The sequence below is a fragment of the Cottoperca gobio genome, chromosome 8 (genome assembly GCF_900634415.1).
Source record: "Cottoperca gobio chromosome 8, fCotGob3.1, whole genome shotgun sequence".
Classification (NCBI taxonomy): Eukaryota; Metazoa; Chordata; class Actinopteri; order Perciformes; family Bovichtidae; genus Cottoperca; species Cottoperca gobio.
In genome coordinates this window covers 11,411,663-11,433,409 of record NC_041362.1, presented here as the reverse complement: position 1 = coordinate 11,433,409, position 21,747 = coordinate 11,411,663, and the positions used below count along the sequence as shown (strand labels likewise).

The 21,747-nt window shown below is 41.4% G+C and overlaps 3 protein-coding genes across 3 annotated transcripts; 1 reads left to right on the top strand and 2 right to left on the bottom strand.

Annotated features, from left to right (window-relative positions):
• The first annotated feature begins 1,617 nt into the window (after positions 1–1,617).
• zbedx (zinc finger BED-type containing X) lies at positions 1,618–4,339 on the top strand. The gene is made up of 2 exons (XM_029438690.1): positions 1,618–1,937; positions 2,238–4,339. Exons 1-2 carry the CDS (start codon positions 1,746–1,748, stop codon positions 3,948–3,950), a joined length of 1,905 nt encoding a protein of 634 aa, XP_029294550.1. The 5' UTR covers positions 1,618–1,745; the 3' UTR covers positions 3,951–4,339.
• Positions 4,340–6,682: 2,343 nt separating this feature from the next.
• On the bottom strand, positions 6,683–10,131 carry aimp2 (aminoacyl tRNA synthetase complex interacting multifunctional protein 2). The gene is given in 6 exon segments (XM_029436783.1): positions 6,683–7,532; positions 7,999–8,191; positions 8,193–8,234; positions 8,547–8,765; positions 9,858–9,881; positions 9,883–10,131. Coding segments are annotated over 6 exon segments (972 nt in total). The 5' UTR covers positions 9,988–10,131; the 3' UTR covers positions 6,683–7,143.
• Positions 10,132–18,583: 8,452 nt separating this feature from the next.
• On the bottom strand, positions 18,584–21,399 carry pvalb8 (parvalbumin 8). Its single transcript, XM_029437685.1, has 5 exons — positions 21,184–21,399; positions 20,691–20,758; positions 19,788–19,920; positions 19,303–19,412; positions 18,584–18,798 (listed from the first exon to the last, which is right to left on the bottom strand). Exons 2-5 carry the CDS (start codon positions 20,749–20,751, stop codon positions 18,773–18,775), a joined length of 330 nt encoding a protein of 109 aa, XP_029293545.1. The 5' UTR covers positions 20,752–20,758; positions 21,184–21,399; the 3' UTR covers positions 18,584–18,772.
• Positions 21,400–21,747: the final 348 nt, after the last annotated feature.

Below are 21,747 nucleotides of genomic sequence, written 5' to 3'. Positions count from 1 at the left end.
GTTGTAATGTAATATTTAAAACATGTAGAATATTTGGTGAAATATTAATAAGCCAAACAATCTGCATCTCAGTTTAGACATTTGGACAAAAAATTCAGAAACTATGAATATTACCAAACTCTGAGTCAGCTGTCACAAGGATGATTAGGATGGGGGTGGAGGAGAGAAATAATAAGAGACTTTGACACAACAGTCCATCTCTGTAGTGCACTAATGCCAAACACCCAATCCCCCACGGAACAGAGCATTAAAAAAGCTAATGGATGCTTTGTGAGTGCATGTTATCACCCAGCACAATGTAAATCACTCAGGTACAAGGGATTTCCCAAGATAGATAGATAGATAGATAGATAGATAGATAGATAGATAGATAGATAGATAGATAGATAGATAGATAGATAGATAGATAGATAGATAGATAGATAGATAGATAGATAGATAGATAGATAGATAGATAGATAGATAGATAGATAGATAGATAGATAGATAGATAGATAGATAGATAGATAGATAGATAGATAGATATATAGATAGATAGATAGATAGATAGATAGATAGATAGATACATACATACATACATACATACATACATACATACATACATACATACATACATACATACATACATACATACATACATACATACATACACACTTGTTGCACAGCAGTGCCAAGTAAGAGGTGAATAGAAATGAATGTCTCATTGCTCAATAAAAATGATGTAGCATAATATAGCATAAGGGAAAACATATATGAAATAGAATAAATTAATAATTTACAAAATCTCCATCACGCAGATATTCTCACACTAACTCTTCCCTCCCCTGCTTCTGACTTTGATCACGCGGTTGACAAATTGGTTTACTAAACATGGAAAAACAAAAAGTAATTAATGCCCATGTGTGTGTAAAGACATGCTGCTTAACGTGTGTGTGTGTGTGTGTGTGTGTGTGTGTGTGTGTGTGTGTGTGTGTACGTCGCACTGGAGGCTTAAAGTTTCCACATCACATTCATATAAGTTACAAAAGGAAACACTTTTGGCTCCCAAACTAATTGTGTTGTCACAAAATCATGCTCATACTGTCCACATGTTAAACTGAGATTTAAAATGAACACAGAGAAACATTCCCCCTAAACAAGATGACACTACAATTATCAGTTTTAGAAGGTGTACTGTCAGGTGCACTCTTTCCATTTGGTGATGATACGTTTATTAAACCACCCAAAAACAATGTTTAACCGAACTCTTATGCGATAGATTATGAAAAGCATTGGTGATTTGTTACGTCTTCCGTCTGGATGGTTTTGATAATATGTATCAATTAAAACCATGTGGCATTTTTACTTCCGCAGCCCTGATGGTGGCGCCAATTCGCAGCAGGACCGGAGAAAAGAGAAACGCTGGTAATAGCGCTACCATGAATGTGAGTAAAAATCACAAGGAGTAGACCGTGACGTCATAGAACTGGCGCCCGTGTGTGTAAGACGCATGCGCAATACTCCTCTGTGCCTACTCTCTCAATGGATTTTGCGGACTATCAACGCGCGTGTGCCAAAGTAAACAGTGACGACAGTGTCCCCTCCTTGCTCATTTTCTGAGCAACATCTGAACAAAGGCCTGCCCCTTTTCAGGAGGATTTCTCTACCGCAATCGTTACTTTACGTGTAATCACGATTACTAAATCGGATTACGATACTTTTATTATATTTAAAGACGTCGATAACAGCAATGATAATGTCCTGAAATGGATGTTGATCAACATGATAGCAGCGGCGAGACCAAATCGGCCATGCATACTTGGCGTTATCGCCACCATTTCACGTACAAGGCAGATCAAGGAAAAAATATCATCGTCCAGTGTAATCTATGTCTGCCGAGGGTAAATCTGCTATCCACGTCGAAAACCTCAACATCAAACCTAAAGAAGCATTTAGACGTAAGTTACATAAAGTAATTTCCCTGCGATGACTTCCCCTACCCGTCAGTTTAATGTTTAATAGTGTCAGTGAATGCATAGCTCCCCTCGTGATTAATAACGTTACATTGTAGCTGCATGTAGATTACCAACTCGTGGCGCTGGAGGCTCTTTACGTTCAACTTTGCTGCAAAAACAATCATTTTAGAAGTGTTATTTTGAGTTTTTTCATTGCATATGAAGTTTAATGGAAACTCAGAACATACAAATGACACGCCTCCAACAACTAACATGATCCCTTGGTGGCGTTTTGTCTTGCAGAGAACACATTTGGGCTGTGAAGCCAGGCCTGATGTCAAGAGGGGGAGGAAGAAAGAAGAGTACAACGGTGAGGAAAGTAGGCACTGCCAACTCAAAAAACTTAAAGCAGAAATCATCTCCAAATGCATGACCCAGACAAAGATCGATGAGCTGATTTTCAACTTCATTGTGGAAGATTGCCAGTCATTCTACGTGCTAGAGCAACCTGGCTTCAGGAAGCTGGTTTCAGGCTTGACAGAAGGGCTAAAGTCCATGGACAGAGTGACCTTGTTCACAAAGGTCGACCAGGGTTTCTCCAGGATGCGGGAAGAACTGATGGCGAAACTCAGCAGCATCCTGTACGTGTGCACCACGGCTGACATCTGGACAGCCAACAGCAGAAGCTTCTTTGGGATGACCTGTCACTGGATCGACAGACATTCTTTGGAGAGGAAATCTGCAGCTCTGGGGTTCGCAAGGCTGCAGGGCAGAATCACGCACGACACCATCGCTGGACGGATACATGACATCCACGTGGCATACAATATCGAAAGTAAAGTCCAGACCACGGTCACTGATAACGGCAGCCCCTTCATCAGCGTGTTCAGAGAGTTTGCAGTGGACAGCCAGGAAAGTGACGATGACATCGGGTTCTACGAGAACGTGAGCGCCGTCCTCGAGGGTGAGCCAGAGCAGGACATGCTCCTGTTTCTGCCCACTGTACAGCGCTGTGCATCCCACACTCTGGAGCTGATTGTCACTGAGGATTTTTGGCAGGCTGTGTCACAGGGGCCCATGTGCCAGCTACACTACAGCACAATGGCCAAGGTGTACGCCATATGGAACAAATGCCACCATCTCCAGGTAGGTATGGATGCAGCGGAGGAGATCGGAAAGATGGCGCTCGTTGTGCCTTCTGTCATACGCTGGAATGTGGAGTACTGTGCTGTGCAGAAGATCGTCTCACTCACTGAGCGGGAGCTGACGGAGCTGTGCGCCCGCATGGAGGTCCCGCGCATGCAGCCGGAGGAGATGGCCTTCCTGAAAGAATACGTGACCGTGTTCCACCCGCTCGCTTTTGCACTTGAACTTTTCCAGGCAGAGCAGAAATGTTACCTGGGTCTGGTCATCCCGACCGTACTCAGTCTGAAGAACAAGTTAAATGAGCAGAAAGACACTGCAAATTACTTCGGCGATGTCATCAATGCCATCGTGGTGGCTATCGATTTGCGGTTCCAGGACCTTTTTGCCAGCACAGAAGCGAAGATTGCAACAGCGACGACACCTCAGTTTCGTTTGTTGTGGATGGCTGCCTCTGACAGGGAGGATATGTGCAACCTGCTGGCTACAGAGGCAGGCCAGATTGATCCCGGCAACATAACTGAGGCGACCACCAGCCGAAACTCGTCGACCATTGAATCTGAAGATGACTTCTTCAGCTACGGGTCTGTAAAGCCTGCCATTCAGATCCAGCAACGGGGAGTGATGGAGGAGATTCGGAAGTACATGGAAGGAACGGGGAAGAGCCTAGAGTGCCTTCAGGACTTCCCCAGAATGAAGCAGCTTTTCCTAAAATACAACACAACTCTGCCATCCACGGCCCCCGTACAGCGTCTCTTCAGTCAGAAAGGCAACCTGGTCACATCACAGAGAAACTTTCTGACCGACGACTACTTCGAACGCATTCAGCTTTTGAGATACAACAGTAACGTGTGTACTTTGGTCACTGAGTGAAAACATTGCCGGTGACTCTCTCAGCCTTTTTAATTGATGCAGAATCAAACCATTTTGTGCTTAAAGTCATTACAGAAAAAACCCTGAGTTATATCTCATTTCAGACAATCTAGCCCAGATGTGTTTTCTAATGTTCCTCCCTTATCTGTTTTGGCCTAATGAAAATATTTTTAGTTGACAATCACGGACTATGACATTCAAGGACTGAATATACTGACAAAAGCATCTTTCTATCTGTGCTGTTGTTGTGATTTGAAGTAGCCACAGGGTTGAACTGAAGTGATTTTGTCTTTCAGTTAAGTTTGTTTTTTCTACAGGTGCTCAATGAGAATGCATCTCCTGTCTGTATGTTTTATATCATATATAAAAAGACAAGGAAAGAGCCTTTTTCTTTTAGTCTGTGTCGTGCCTTTTTTTTTTTTTCATGAAAACAAAAGTAATTGTATTAGTAACGAGTTGGGAGCGGCTGCTTTATTTGCATGTAGCCTAAAGTGCATCAACAGATGCTAGTTACTCTTCCAAAGAAGCTTGTGTTTGTGTGTGAGGAAAACGCAGAGCACACAGACGGCAACAATTCCAGGGCTGCAAATTCCCAAGTGTGTTCCTTGCCACGTGCCCAGATGTCAGTCAGAGCTGCCTGGAGACCACCAGGAGGATGTCAGAGCATACAAACACACTCTCACACTCAGGCTGTGGGGACCCAAGCTGTCAATAACATGACACTTCTGAAGATGTCCACCCTGAGGGAGAATAAAGAACACCCTGGGATTTGCTTTTTCTTTCTTTTCAACATCATTTCCTGTCGGAATCTGTATGTATATATTCCAGCTATCTGTCTTTCTTTGACTTTGCCTGCAGAAGCCATAGATTTGGGCAGAGATCAAAACTCCCCAGCAGTGCGTTGCTTTAGCCCTTACTGCTCCTTTTTTAAAGTCTATTCTACTTGAGAGACGGGGTATTGGGATTCTATTCAACACACATCAGCTGATAAGGGAAAACAGCAGCTTGAACAACTGTTTGCAGAGAAAGGATACAGTAAATGTGTGGAGCTAAAGGACTGCTGCATACAATATGATACACACATGCAACCAGTTCAAAGAGTTGTGGTTTTAGATGATTGCATAATGCTTAACAGATTCAAATACAGTAAATTGGGAATTGCAGTTTGGTGTTGGACAAAAAAGCTGCAATAATTATATTACACATAGGTGACTAACAGCTGGAAGACTAAATCCCATTTGAAGTTAAAAGTTCTTGTAGATTGTGGGTTTTCATCAGTTTTCCATATTACGTTTAGAGAAACGTATTTGTTCGTATCCATTAACACGTGAAAATAGGGTCAGAAACATATCAGTCAGTATCTGCAGTCCTGTTATGAACAGGTTTTTGCACACCATGAAGTCTTAGAGAGCGGTGCGTAGGATCAAAAACTCTTAACTTAACTAATGAATCCTGCACACGGTCCGTTACTTAAACTCACTTTATGCACATGTTTCTATCCAGACCTTCATCAGTTAACATCCAGACAAACAGCACCATACGTTTAAAGGCTACAGACTTACACCCAGAAATAAAATGCCAATCAGAGGATGCCAGCAACATTTCTCGGTATGCTTACAAATTATGGTCAAAAAGCTCCTTAAATAGAAATGCTATACTTAGCGCTTACAATAGTAATCATGCACAATACATTTGCCAATATTATAGACAATCGGTTCACATTACATAACATTAGACAAGAACACTTTTTACGAGCCCATTTCTAGATTACCTTTAGTGCCTTTTTCTACCTTTTGAAGACGTGAGGGACTGATTTGTAAAAGAAATAAAGTCTTATCTTATGTGCTTAGATTTGCTATTGTATAACATTTACCAACTTTTGGTTTTTACAAGAGCTCAGTTTTGCATTTGTTTCTGTATTGGAGCTCCTTTATCTTTACTTGTATGCATACAGGATGTGATTTTGGCATCCTGATTGGCATGTTTTTACTAAAGTAAAAGCCTATAGCCTTTATTTGTATAGTTCAATTTGCATGATGCCGTTTGTCTGCATGAACTTTGTCTGATGAAGGCCCGAGGACCGAAACATTGTGCGAATAAAGTGATTTCAGGTGATGGACAGTGTGCAGGATTCTTCGATTTCTTTTTCATGATAGGATCCCTTTAAATATGTTGCGACCAAGAAGGTTACTAGGCAGGACAAGTTAGTTAAAAAATTAACTTCTCACTACTCTCTGGTGGAGAAACTAAAGATTACGGACACTTTTTTTGGCTTTAATATGAAAGTCTGGTTTGAAAAGAAAACTTTCAATGGAAAATAAAGTGATTAGCCCATAATAATAACCAAACCTTAGTGTGTGCGTACACTTATGTCCTTACTGTGTACTTAATGTGTTTTGTTGGCTGCTGTGATCCAATGGAAGCCAGGTGGAGAAGAGAATTTCCCAAAGATGTGATTTCTTGTGTTACTCAGAAAAACACCTGTCAAGTGTTTCACTAACTCCCACTCCTTGTATGGAGGGATGAGGTGCAGCTCTGTGCGACTCTGGATCTGATCAGCAGGTGAATAAAGTTAATGAATGACAATATTATCTTCCAATGTATAAATGCCAATCCTGCCACCTGTTGGACACAGAGGTGCACTTCACTAAATGCCACTTGTTTGGTTTCTTGAGGAAATTAGTTTTTAGAAGTTATCAAACAGTAGACTGAAACAAACCCCAGGCGCCAAATTCAAAGTTTGATCCAAAGAGATAGTTTTAATGATTTCAAAAAAAACAAATGGTGCAAAGTATTACTTTAGAAAACACCTAGTAATACCCATCACCACACACATTTAGAACAGGATCATGTTAGGCACAAAGTGGGTGGAAGGTGTACAGTGTGTGTTAATTCTGTCAGTACCTTTGATTTAATCACTAAGCCCTTGTCTTTAGTCCTCTCATGCTTCCTCCCTTGTAAAAATAGCCTTAGAATCTCTTTGTTATACAAAAGCAGCATGGCGGAGACAAATACTCTTAAATTGACTTTAACCATCAACCATATTGCTTCTACGGAGTCTTTGTCAGAGATATATTACAATAAGGAGGGAAGCATTAGAGGCTTTTCCTGACATGGCTCAGATATTTTAATATTCTAATTCCCTTCTCTCACTTTGCTCAGACAAAACACCCTTCTGGTGTCCCAGCTCCAGTCACTGCAGAAATAGCTTCGCAGGGCTGAAGTGACCCAGGTTCTCACAGGACTTGAGCCAGCGCTGGACATTAGTGGGAGTAGAGGAGGCAGAGCCACTTTGCAGCACGCAGCAATAGCAGGCAATGTCGGCCAGGGAGAACTCCGGCCCGGCCAGCCAGGGGTTGCGGCCCAGAGAGGAGTTAAGGGCCCGTAGGACAGCAGCCCGCTCCTTGGCACTCCCTTCTGCCAGCTGGAAGAAAGCTGTGTCCACCCAGCTGTCCACCAGTGTGGCGGGAGCAGCGTCGCTGGGGTAGGGAGACAGCAGCTTGAAGAGGAATCGCGCCACGTTGGCCTCGCCCTCGACTGGACACATGTTCTGGACACTAAACTTCATCTGCAGTTTGGGGACTGTGAAATGGACAAAGAAATAAACATGTTTCCTGGTAAACAAGGGCACAAGCATTTACCACAGATCATGTCAATATGCCAATTATTCACAACATGAACTCAAAGCGTGTAATGGTTAGAAATAGCATTCCTAAAACACAATGGTGTTTCAAATTTTGATTCTGAATCTGATTCTGTCATACCCCCCTCTCTCTACCCTCATTTCCAGTCGGCCTCTACGCTGTCATTTGCAAAATGCCAACAAAAATGATCTTTAAAAAACTCAAAAAAGCATGAGTTGTGTATCAGTTTGGGGGGAAGCAGCATATTGGTTGAGGTATAGTATGGATATACTATATTTTCCTTTCTGTTGTGATTTACTACAAGCTCTGAGCATGTACTTGTTGTCCATTAGTGCAAGAATGTCTTTGTTGCACTCCCTAAAGTCCATCCCCAAACACATACCGCCTCTTTCCCTGTGCCTTACCATCTTTCCATATGAGAGTGAAGCCCAGCTGGAACATCTGGCGGGCATAGCTGTCTGCATGGCGTGGGCCGAGGCAGGACAGGAGCTGTGGCGGCACATTGGTAACTGAGGAGTGGACGTGGACGGTGGAGAGCACGCGGTAGCGCTGACACAGCACGCTGTGGAGCACCAGTAGGGTCAGGGGTGGCTGTGCCTGGGTTGGCGTTTATGACGATGTCACGGAGAGCACCGAGGTCCTTGTGACATAAACAAGATAATGGAGGTAAAATGCTGCAGCACTCAAAATAAATAAAGTAGTACATTATTTGTCCTCTGTAACTAGGCCAATACAGCATGCACAGGCAGTAATCAGACCACATTGTGCTTCAAGACAAATTCCATAATGAGCAGGTTGAGCACGTTGAGCAGGTTAACGTGGTATTTATATCTTTTAATGACAGTTATGATGGGTGTGATCAGGAAAACATACAGACTGCTGCCAGAGAAAAACATTGTCCAGTTATGCTAATACCTGGAAACAGTTTATTTATTTATTCCCAGTTTCTCACCTTGCCCAGTAGTGTGTCCAGGTCTGTGACACCTTTGAAGGTCGTCGAACTGGGGCTTTGGGAGCAGAAGGTGCTGCTGACTGTGAGGTCCAGATCGGCATCTGGGGTGGTCACTGTCTTGGCCAGGCCGTCCACTGCTGCTTTCAGCTCGTACAGTTTTCTCATGATCTCATCCTGCCGGGCCTCCAGAGCTTTGACTGCTGGGTCCACCTCGCCATTCTGGAGAGACAGAGAGAAACACTCAGTTTGGCTGACACCATGAATGTGAATTTGAAGGTGTGAGCGTTCAGTTTTACCAATTTGAGCACAATCCTGCAGCAGATATACAATCTGGGTGTAAGGAAATGTCCCTACATTTAACTGTCCTTGCACAGATAAGAGAACATCGTTCATATATTCCCAGTCTTGAGATAAACAGTATACACGCACATAGATGAATCAAGAAAGACATCTCAAGAAGACATTTTAAGACTTTAAGTAGATATGGTTTCAGTCTTATACCATCAGATTAGGTAATATACTATAATATGTGCCACATTTTCTACCCCACAATGCACTATTATAATATACCGTATTAATATTGCTGAGCTCATTTTAACAATTGTATATACAGTTAAGTTTTTTATATAGAATGAATCATATTTTATTAGTTCATTACATTGCGTGTGTAAAATCGTCATTAGTAAAGCAACTAATTAATATAGCTGTCAGATCAATGCAGTGGAGTATAAAGTGACATGAAATGCATCTACTCAAACTACAAATAAAACTGCATTTAAGTACAGTGCTTGAGTAAATATAGTAAGCAGTTATGGAATGTATTTACTCAAGTCTTGTTTCCAGTTCAAATGTATCTGCATTGAGTACTTAAAGAACATTTTCAATGCAGGACTCATAGCATTGTATTGTAAACGTGTGGTTTTAGTACTTTCACTTAAGTAGGGGATTGAAATACTTCTTCCACCACTGCACAGCTGGATCAAGGGACTCCTATGTAGACATACCATAATGATGTGCAATTTGATTAAGAGACAAGCTACTATAATGGTGTCACTACTTTTTATTGTTGAATAATCTTTATAGGTTGATGGAACAGTGAAGATATGTAGTAGTTGTTGCATCAGCCAGAACTGATTTTCCTGCTAAGCTAACTAGGCTAGCTAGCAGGGCTAAAGACAGCTAATAGTTAATACACCGCGTGAAATGCGCATGTATCAATCCGAAACAAAACGAACTGCGGGCAACAACGAGAGCAAAATACAAGATGAAAAAAAGATCAACCTTGTCGAAATGCAATCAGTTATCAGTTACCTGAAGCGCGTGTTCTGAGGTGAAGCATGCTCCCTGGCTGTGCGTGGACATTTGGTAAGTTGTACATGCAGGTGGGTAAATCAGTCTTTATGTGACTCCCACAGATGGGCTTTACCTGGTACATGGGCATGGTGGAGGACAGTTAGTGCTCTGTCAGAGACAAACAGTTAAAAATAAAATCCCTGGCGGACACAGACAGGCGTCTTCTGAGGCTGTGTGATGTTGACAGGCAGCAGCAGCGGCTACCGGCTACCAACTCTCGCGGTCACACAGGAAAGAGGCCGCAGTGACGTCACATCCGGTGAAAGTCAAAGTTAGCCGTGGTGAGAATTTGTATTAAATATTTTTTGATTAGATAGTGGAGGAGCTGTTAATTTATTGTTTTAATATTCAATAAATTTCAATTGAAATAATCCAGACTCACAGTTTCGTCAGCGCCATCACATCTCTCTCTGCATGTATCATACCACGCGCACTAGAGGACGCCACAGTCTCATTTCTCACATCATGAGTGCATTCATCATGAGGGTCAGCATTCAACAGAGGAGTTGGTCATACTGGTATGAACCTCTTTATACATCCACGATATGAACTCATGAATAATAATTCAAATAAGACAGATTGATTTAATGATGAAGATGCCATGTATTTTACTTTATTTTATCAGGAAATCACATTGAGATCGAGATCTCATTTACAAGTGAGACCTATGAGTGTGAGAAAATAAATATATATCATTATAAAAGATTAGTATTTACTGCAGGATCATATAATGTGAGCAATCCTGTTGTGAGGTTTTTACATCATACTGGCTGTGACAGTGTTCGGGTCAAATCTGACCGATTTACTACTTTCATCAATCATAAATATTTTGTTTTACATCTGATTGCTTCAAGGCCTTATGATATCCTCCACAGTAGGCATTTGAACATATACAATTGCTGATCACCACTTTCATTGAATTTTGAGTGGTTCAGTCAACTTTGTTACATCCATGGTGTTCCCGGTCAAAATTGACCGGCATAAGAAATGAATGGGTAACCCTAGATTAATTTCATTCAACAGATAGCACACACACACACATACACACACACACACACACACACACACACACACACACACACACACACACACACACACACACACACAGCCACACACACACACACACTGAGCACAATGAGTAGGCGACCGATTAGGCCATTATCTGTCAGAGAGGTTCTTGACCAAATCTTTGAACCAGATGAAGTTGAAGTTCTCAGAAATGGAAGACAACATCGATCCTGTTTTCGATCAAGACTTTTGTGAGACCAGTCAACAGATGGAAGAGGCACCTGGGGAAGAGGCACCTGAAGAACCGGCACCTGAGGTGACATTCCAGTGCAAGGGTGGCAACTTGCTCTGGTATTCATCCAGGACAGAGGAGGCAGAGCGAGAGTGGAAAACATTGTAAGGATGACGCCAGGGCCAACACGGTTTGCAACATCTCGTGTGGATGACATCAAGTACAGCTTCCATCTCTTTTTACCAAAGTCCATTGAGGAAATTATAGTGAAGATGACAAACCTGGAGGGGAGGCGTGTGTTTGGGGACACATGGAGAGCATTGGACCAGTTAGACCTCCAAGCCTACATAGGTCTATAGATCCTAGCAGGAGTTTATCGGTCAAACAAACAAATGACAGCCCGTTGGCAACTTCTTGGATGTGTCTGCATGCAACGCATATGTGGTGTGGAGAGCGATCAACCCAACCTGGAAGCAGGGGAAATGTTTCAAGAGGAAACTCTTCCTAGCAGAGCTTGGGAAAGTGTTTTGACTCCTCTAATTCAACGGCGCCAGCACCTTCCCTGCACACCAGCCTCCACCAGTCTGGTTAGGAGTCTGCAAGCCCTAGCCGCTGCCCTGGCCGCTCTCCGCCAACAAGGACAGTGGCAGAAAAGGAAGAGATGCAAGCTCTGTGCCCCTAGAGACAATAAAACAAGCCTTACATGCTACAAATGTGATGCACACTCCGACATGATGGTAAAATGCCACTCCTGTGTGTGAACAAACACACACACACACACACACACACACACACACACACACACACACACACACACACACAACACAACACAACACACACAAACACAAACACACACACACACACACACACACACACTTGACTATTATTTTTGATGTTCTGATGTTCTATCAATCTTGGTCTCTGTTTTGTTTTGTTTTTTTACAATAAATGTTAATTACATTACAGTTTTATTATTTTCCGTGTATATTCTTTATATATTTAGTGCAGATATTCATGTAAAACAGTAGTCTGAGACATTGTTTACAGCTTAAAAGGATGTTAGATCAAATTTGGTGATGATTAATGGTTTTTGTGTTGATGTAAGAGCTGTTAAAACAGACCGGTCAGATTTGACCGGGAACACCAAAGTAAGGGGGGAGAAACGAACACAATAGGAGGGTTAATGGGGTTTAGTCATAAGTACAACATTCTTGCACATTTCATCACACTTTTTCAGTCCATTTGAAATACATATATGAAGTCGACTTCCCAGGTGCAGTTTTAGTAAGCTGTTACGAAGCCGTTTTATGGGCCGGAGTTTCTTTGACATTTAAAAAATAATTTACACAACAGTGAAAATTGCTGTGTTGCTGTTATCCATGCCACCCATAATGGCATTTCATATCTACACTACAAATGGTTATGCCCAAAATATTGAGTAAAAGATGGCAAATTTGACTAATATTTCAAACAATACAAGTGGTGGTTCTTGTGATATGATTATGGCATACATAATGCTAAAATCATTCCACATTTGTTCAAATAATTCAAATTCAGAAGGTAATAAAATTGTCAGATATGTGCATGTATATATATATATATATATATATATATATATAAATGTGACTTTTGTTTAAACCTTGTGTGTGAGCTAACACGAGTCTTCAAGACTTATTTACTATTAAGTTGAGTCAACAGTCTAGTCACGTTTAGTACCTCAGCTTTAGAGACAGATTAGGAGGAATACAGGTGAGAGATGCAGTAGCTTGAAATGCATTTAATTCATACATTACCATATTCTACCAAGGCAATTAAGATGTAGTGGAGTTGTGTAACTTGTGACTCATGCAGTCTGCCTGCCTTTTGTTTTCTTGTGTCTAGCCTGACATCAAATCTCTGTGATCTCTTGTGACCAAATAGATGAACAATGGTTTTTCAGATCTGTCTGCTTCAGTCCTCTAACATACAACCTGTTACATCAATTAGCTCAGTCTAGCCTGTGTTATTCAATCACAAGTGATCTTTTAATTCAATCAAATCTGGCAACACAATCCTTTACCAGAAGGCAAAGAGGCCGGGACTTTGTCTGATACCTGGCTCTCCCTTGACATGCGGTCTCCTTCTTCTCTGTCAGAGGAATCGGCTTAGTACTGTTTCACACCTGAACCACATCCTGTCCTCTTCAACGAGAGAGGTTTAATGAAAATGCACAATTGAGTTTACCGTTCCAACAGCTTGTTAACCCTGAATAATTCACTGTTTGCTGAAGTCCGGCAAGAGCGAGGGAAGGAGGAGCAGGGGGGTTGATGCTGGAGCCAACCTGGCAGCTCTGCTGAGTTAATAGTCAGATCTGATGGCCAGAGTAAGACCTGAGATAGAAACTGAGACTACGGAGGGAGCTGAAACCTGACAGTTCACAGTAGTTCTTTAAATCATGTAGGAACAAGGGACATGGAGTCTGTCAGGCTGTAAGTAGTATGTGTGTAGGGTGCAGAGTGACATAGGCCTTGTAAATACTGTCAGATACAGTTTTACTGGGTCACTGACATAGATAAACAGTGTGTGAACTGATGCAATGAATACTTAGAAAAATGCTTAGAGTTGCTTAAAATTTCTTGAAGGAATATTTGGACATTTTGGGAAATAAACTTGGGCAGAGAGTTAGATTATAAGTCTGATTCCACTCTCATATGTGTCCCTTAAATATGAAGCTTCATCTAGAAGCTGGTTAGCTTAGCTCAGCAAAAAGACTGGAAACAGGCGGATAGCCTCGCTCCGTCTAAAAGGTTTTTTAAAAATCGGCCGATACCAGCACCTCTAAAACTCACTAATTAATAAATTAATTAATCTGGTTTCTTTATCTTGTACAAAACAAAACTGTAGTGTGCAAACAAAAATGTGTAGTTTTACAGGGGGGTATGTGCTACTGCACTGAGAAGACTTTTGTTGACTTTAGCTTGTAATATTTAGTTTTACATTGTATGTTCTTCTACAGAGGAAATTCCATTTTTTTATCGGGCTTGGCCCTAAAACTGCTCGGGTCGGGCTTGGATAGAAACTATGCAGGTTCATGTTGGGTTTTTTAGGCTCATAGCTCTAATTCATGTCACAGTTAAGATGTGATTTATGTGCTTTTGTGGCATTTATGGATGCTGTAAGGTGTTTATCAACCAAGACACAAGCATTCTTTAGTTGTCCTCTCCAACCAGACAGTTTGCCTCCATTATATTCAAAGTAAGTTTGTCCAGGATGACTCCCACTATCTCATCTGATTGTGCCTTCTGATTTGGAAAAGTCTGTAAAGTACCTGTCTACCTCTCCACGACAGCCATTACTCAGTCTGCGGGTGAGTCAGCACATGTGACAGCTGTTCAGGGGTTTAAGCAGGTGTGGCTTTTAGTTGCAGACCTGCATTAGTCTAGTGAATACACACAGCTCAATGTATATAAATAAAACCTCAATTAGCAGATGTGTAAACAATAGGCTTAAGGCACAGTGGAAATAGATTACTAGAAATCACCTTCCGCGAACACCCTGTGTGTATCAATAGTGGCCATTGATATGTGCATGGCCTATCATTCATTAATGAAGGGAAGCTGAACGCAGACATCATAAGTAGAGGCTCAGGACTAATGCTTGTTGGGGAACAGAGGCAGTGCTGTCATCCCCTGCATTATGGATAGAGTTCCTGCACAGAGCTCACAAAGCCCATTCAGTCACCCTTACATGGCAGATAAATCTTTTACAACGTTCCTCTCTGTTCAGACGATCAGGTAGCAACATCTCGGATACCTCCAGGCTCCAAAAGGCTGGGAATGAGTCATAATATGATCGGCGTTTGTCATAGCAGAGATGCTGGACGTCCAAATGTTTCAACTTCCCGTTACCTCGTCTGCTTGAGCCCTTCAGTTTGTTATCAGTTAAAGATGGGACACACATTAAAGTTTCACACGGACTTAATGAGTAAGGTGAGCCTGACACTCCTTTCTTGATATGAGTTTTTGGTGACAATGAAGCGAGGGCATCAATTATTGAAGTGCCAAGCAGACAAGCAGGCTAGGCCTATGTGTCCATCCTCAAGCGCCCATCTAGATGAATTGCATGGCACAGTATTTGCAGTCGCACAAGTTAGTTTGTTGGTTTACTTTGTTTCTTCGACTAGTCCTTTGTTTGCTACCCAATGCTGCATCCTAACATTTAAAGGTGACTACTACAGTTATTGCCACTGCTACAATGACCTGCACTGCTGAATTCAGCCCTGTTGACATTTTCATTGGATTTTCTTTTGTGAACTCTCTCTTTATTCCCTTATTTATTAGCATACAAAGTTACACCCTGACTGGGTCATTTACAGTATATGTGATAGATACCGGTAATACTGTAGGGAATATTCCCCATCCCCCAAAATTACACCAAGTTTTACCATATAACTATTGAACTTACACTTCAGAAAAGTATGGCAGTTAGACCATTTCCCCCCATCAAAAACAGTAAATAATAATAAAAACTAAAAAGGAACTTGTATTACATCTTGTGTTACATCTAACTTGCTGTTTTAGCTCTTTACAGATAACAAAGACATCTTTTGAAGCCAGTATTGTGAAATAATATCAAGACCTCCTCCATGTTCTCTTTGCAGTTCAACAACTGCTGGGCAATATATCGATATTATATTGATATCGTGATATAAGACTAGATATTGTCTTAGATTTGGATATGATTGTATTGTAATATGGCATAAACATTGTCTGTTCCTGGCTGTAAAGGCTGCATTACAATAAAGTTGGTTTTTGAGCGTACCAGACTTGTGTAGCTCTTCTATTATTTACCTTACACCTTCATGATTATATAAGTCTGTGTCATTATATCCACATTACTGATGATTATTTAGGAAAAACCTCATTGTGTAAATATTTTGGGAAAGCACAAAAACACCATTATTGTCACAATATTGATATTGAGGTGTTTGGTCTAAAATATTGTGATATTTGATTTTCTACACATCGCCCAGCCTCACTGTCAGTCCACCAGGTCTGTTTGACAGTATTGGCCTGTCAGAGCTGCGCTGTCCTAGAGAGAAACCCCCCCTCCGCCCTTGAGTCCAGGTAATCTGCTTGTCACATTATCTTGTACTGCTTCTGTCCCAACGCAGCACATCCAGCAGTCGGCGTCGACCTGTTGGCTCACATTTCCTTCCTGTTTACCACTCGCTTCTCCTGACCCACAGGGGTCACAGCTCCATTGTGTGTCCCCTGGCTTGTGTTACCTACTGGCTTCCCCAACCTTGTACCGCTTTCTGCCGTGTACCCCCCCTCCGGTTTTCACTCCTCCACCGCATGTCTGCAGAGAGGATCAGATACTGATAACAGCAGATATGGATACATGAAGATCTAATTAGCGTTGTGTCTCTCTCTGCATGTTTGTGTCTAGATAGACAACATTTTGTCTGTAAATGTGTTTGAATAACATGCACTAAAATGCATATGCATAAAAAAAGCAAACTTTAGGCAAGAGGAGTGTTTGGTTTATATTAAAAGGAAGTTTTTGGTTTAGTTTGTGACTTCTTAATGAGGTTTTACAATACTTAACTTCACAATCTCTCGTAGGGCCTCTTCTAACTTTGTCTTTGCTCATACTCGCATAGGTAATTTCAGGATCTCGAAAGCTTGTTTCACTTGATCTTATATATTTTACAGTGAATAATAAGTCTCTGACTTTTGGCACATTGCTGCACTTTGATTGCAAAATACTCAATAATTTACACTTAATGATTTATGGATTTGTCTTTTGTCAGTATGGCATCATCACATTTTTATCAATTCATAGTGAAATGTATAATATGACAAGACACACACAGGCAGTATGGGCCCGGCCCGGTCATTATTACAGCACAGCATCTGAATCAAGCAGCAGCATCCTGCACTTGTGACCACGACCTCATACTAATACCAAGTTATGCTCCAAAGCACTGAGTAGCAGGTGTCTGCTGTAATAGCCAGGTTCTCCCTGTAATATAAAGGTAATTGAAATTACACTAAGGTGGAACCACTCGAAGAACGTGTGGTGCTCTGTATTTTGGCGCCTCTAGTTGGTGGGTAAATAGTAAAGTAGTTGTTAATTGTAATCCCATGAATCCTGTAAATGCAGTGCATGAAAATTGTGTGCTATTTAAAGTCTCTCGGAGGGAGGATGCATAGCTGTGAGATGGTCAATCTTCTGTCTGAGAGTTTGGGTGAGCGTAATGAAATGATTTGTATTTAATATAGGCTGAGCAAACTCTCCTGTGCTATCCAGGAGACCTGGCAAAAAGAGATCATGTAAGGCTAGCATCCTCAGCTATAGCATTCTGCAGGGTTTGCATCTTCTTTAGTACATACAGGTACATAGACATACACACAACACACACACACACACACACACACACACACACACACACACACACACACACACACACACACACACACACATACACATATATGCATGTGCATATAACATCTACCCTGATGTGCGTGGTTTTATGTGTATATTTGGGAGTAGTGTTTGCATGGATGGCCGTCTGATCTCATATTTAAATTTTGCAAATGAATTGGGTTTTGTGAGTGTGTGTGTGTGTGTGTGTGTGTGTGTGTGCGTGTGTGTGTATGTGTGTGTGTGTGTGCGTGTGTGTGTGTGTGTGTGTGTGTGTGTGTTTGATGCTCTAGCCTGAGCCACTCTATGGTTCAGATGGGTTTATTTACAAAGCTGAGGTCAGGTGTCACTCGATCCAGCCGCGGTGACTCTCAGGTGGTCATCAAGGTCATCTACTCTGCTTTTTCCCTGCGCTAGCTCTATGAATCTATACACACACACACACACACACACACACACACACACACACACACACACACACACACACACACACACACACACACACACACAGACACACCTGTACTGTATATACAACTAAATCAGAAACCCTGTGTTTTGAGGACATGTTTCACTTCTCATAAACCTGACACTGATATTCAGTCTCATCTACAGCTGTGTTAGATATGGGTAAGTGAAGATTCAAGGACACCAGAGAACTCTGAAGAAAACAGTGTGGCTGTGTGTGTAGGGTTCTTTTTGGTGCATAATCACATCTAGAGCATTATGTACATATATGGATTTCCACTTCCCGAGGAATAATTAGAACATCTAGTTCATATATAACATTTCAACACTCCCTTGACTATCATATGACATATTTGTCTTGCCATGCCACCTTGTGTTATCTCAAACCACATCAAGAGTATAAGACATACAGTAACATACAAAGATATACACTTGAATCAAAATAATGAAAAACAGCCACAGGATTTGGACTATATTCTTTTTATTTTCTCAGTAATTTGGTACATTGTACATTTATTTGGGAAATACAGCTTTATGATCCGTCTAAAACATAAGAAAAAAAAACTAAACTAAAAATCATGATATGAATGTCTGTGGACCGGAGTGAGTCTTGCAAAAAAATTCAATTGAAAAAAATAATCAGAAGGTTTTATCTAATCATATGGAAAATGATTGACTAAAACTAAGAGAGCCCTTGAAGCACTGGAGTAGGGGCGGGGTTGGGGGGTCAGATCAAGTTGGAGACATGGAGTCCAATCGTTTAGGACAAGACCATGGCCTGGAACTCTGTGGAGAAAAGAAACAGCATTAAAAAGATGATTATTTACATCACCTGTCTGTCACCTGCATCAATGTAACTCTAAAATATGTGTATTTTATATTTAGTAACGAGAGAGATATGAAACCATTAGAGAGAGAGAGCTAGCAGGGTGGGGCCACTGTGCTCTCAAGTTAACAGCATGTCATTGACACAACTATCCTAATCGATTGAACTTATTCTAAAATCACAAATGGTCGATAGATACATTGTGCAGGTATCAGTTTTGTGTGTGTAGGGAATTAGAGGGTGTAACTATGATTGCTGCTCGTCTTATTTTAGTACTGGAATATATAACTGTCTCTCTTTTTCCTGAACAACCAGGCTACTCAAGCAATACAACACAGTTAATCTGCATTGTAATTGAAAATGTAAAAAATGTGGAGGATTGTTTCCTAAGCATTGTGTATTCCTTCTTTCACACAGGCATGTATTGCATAATGGATACATCAAATAGTTGCGGTTCCGCTCACCATCTGCTCCAATACGGCCGTCACTGTCGTCATCAGCAGCACACAGGAAGCCCTTGGTCTCCTTGTCTGTCAGAACACGAGCCCCAGGGGAGAACCTCTGGAGGAAAAACCTGGCATACACAGAGCCACAGACAAAACTTCAAGTTAGAGGGAACAACTGCCACAAAGGCCGAAATCAGGAACACTGAGGTCCAATCTGTCCCGTGATGTGTATTGCTGCACAGACAGAGAATACAACTTTAAATGAGTAGACGACAGGTTACAATGGCCCACATCAACAGTCCCCGTCCCATGTCAGTCCTGAAAAGTTGGATAAACTAAAGACAGACGGGCGTCCCCTTCCCGTACAACAATATCATGACATTCCAAACAGAATGGAAATGTGATTATTTCCATGAAGACGTCTAAGCTCTGCTCCTGTTTGAGGATACATTAGATCCTGGGCACCAAAAAAAATAAAAGGTATGAACTGGCTGCTCACTCACTTGAGCTCTTCCTCCTCAACAAAACCACTGCCATCATTGTCCAGGATCCCGAAAACTTTCTTCACTTCCTGGGGACTCTTCTTGGTGAGGCCACACACCTGGAAAAACTTCTTGGGGCAGAAGGAGTCTGGTGCTGGAGGAGAATAAAGAGAGCAGAGTCTAGCACAAGGAAATAAACTAAACTAGAGTTGGGCAACAGCAAATGCTCAAACTATGTCACTTTAACCTCAGTGCTTAAAAAAATAATTGTGTATCAATTGCTTTATATTATTGCAATTCTTTTCTGTATATAGATATTTCTTATTCTGCCTGTTTTATTTATACATCACATCTGTGTGTATTACTCTATTTAATTTCTTAATGACTCCAACGCTACATGCTCAATTGTAAGAACTATGAAAATGAGTCTTGAATGCACAAGTGAAATGTAAGCCATGTGAAGTATAACCGCTCAATAATAAATATGTGAGGTTAAAAGAGAAAGAAATGTCAGTTTAAGTTGTGAAGACTAGATGACATATGACTGACATGGTGTTATTAAGTGTGGCATAAGGGACCTAACCTTAACCAGAGGCACAAAGTATGGAGACAATATTGGTCCTGAAAGTTCCCTGGAGATATATTTCTCTTTTTTCCCTTTGAGAGTCCAGTTTGCGCCCATTTGATGCTTATAAAATAATGTAAAGCCTTAACCCTGTACCCCCGGTTATACTGTTCTGAACTTAGCCCATTACGCATTTAATTATCTCTTAATGTTCACATTTTGCAGTCTTCCAGTAGACTGCCATATAGAGACAGCTCTATTGTCTGGTGACTGCGCAGGCTCCAGTACAAAGACTGTATAGAATAAATAAAAAAAGATCTAACGTAGAGAACAATAATGATATTGGTGGAAGACGATACCTTGGCAGTCCTTGATAGCACTGTCGATGGCATCAGCGGAAAGGATAGATGAGAGCGACATTTTATTCCTGTAGGAGGAACAACAATGGTGAATTATTAACACATTAAACCAGGTACAGTAGCAAACCCTTTCACTTGTCGCTGATGGAGAGCAAAATGTGTCCAGGTGACAACACTGACACTGAGAAGTCAGTGCAGTAACTGGTCGAAAAGTAAATCAGAATGTAAAATAATATCTTAAAAAATAAAAATAATACTGTTTCATCCAACAGTCTAAAAATGATAGAAATAACTTTTCCATTAGCTTTTGTAACCTATAACGCAAATAAGTCTTCTCTTTTACGCACGCAATTATTTCACCTGTCATCCAACTAGGCATCCTCTAAAGTGAAAACACAGGAGCCAGAAAATCCATCTCAACAAAATATTTTAAAACATATAGAAAAATCAGCCACTTCCCATCAGAAGCGATCTTTTCTGAATCCACACTTACCGTGTTTAGGTGGTTCTCGCTCGGTCGGTGATCCAGCAGAGAGGTAAGGCTTGTGGTGACTGCTGTCTGTCAAGGCGGATTTATATAGGTCTGATTGCAGTGACAAAAGGGATTGCTTGAGTTACCCGTCTATGGATCAAATTCTAACTGCCCGCCCCTGATCCAATTTCTCAGCTAACTAATTAACCTTTACTATTTATAACGCCCAGTGGCAGAGAGACCGGACCGTGGACATCTGTAGCGCCCTTGTAAATAGCAAATTAAGTTAAAAAGCGCGTTCTTCTCCCCTTCCACCACTCCCTCCTGTCATCCCTGCGCCCCTCCTCCTCTCACCTCTAGAATTATACAGTACAGTAAATGTAGGGAGGCTGCAATCTCTCTCTCCTTTTCTCCTTCTCTTGCTGTTTCCACCCCCCCCCCCCCCCCCCCCCTTTCCCCCTTTATCCTTTCATGCAGATATCCTTTTACAGGCAGCAGTCCTAAAACGAGCACATCTGAGCCATGCACATCCCACTGCAAATAAGCCCCTGCTATCATTACATTTGAGGTGAGTTATGGGAAATA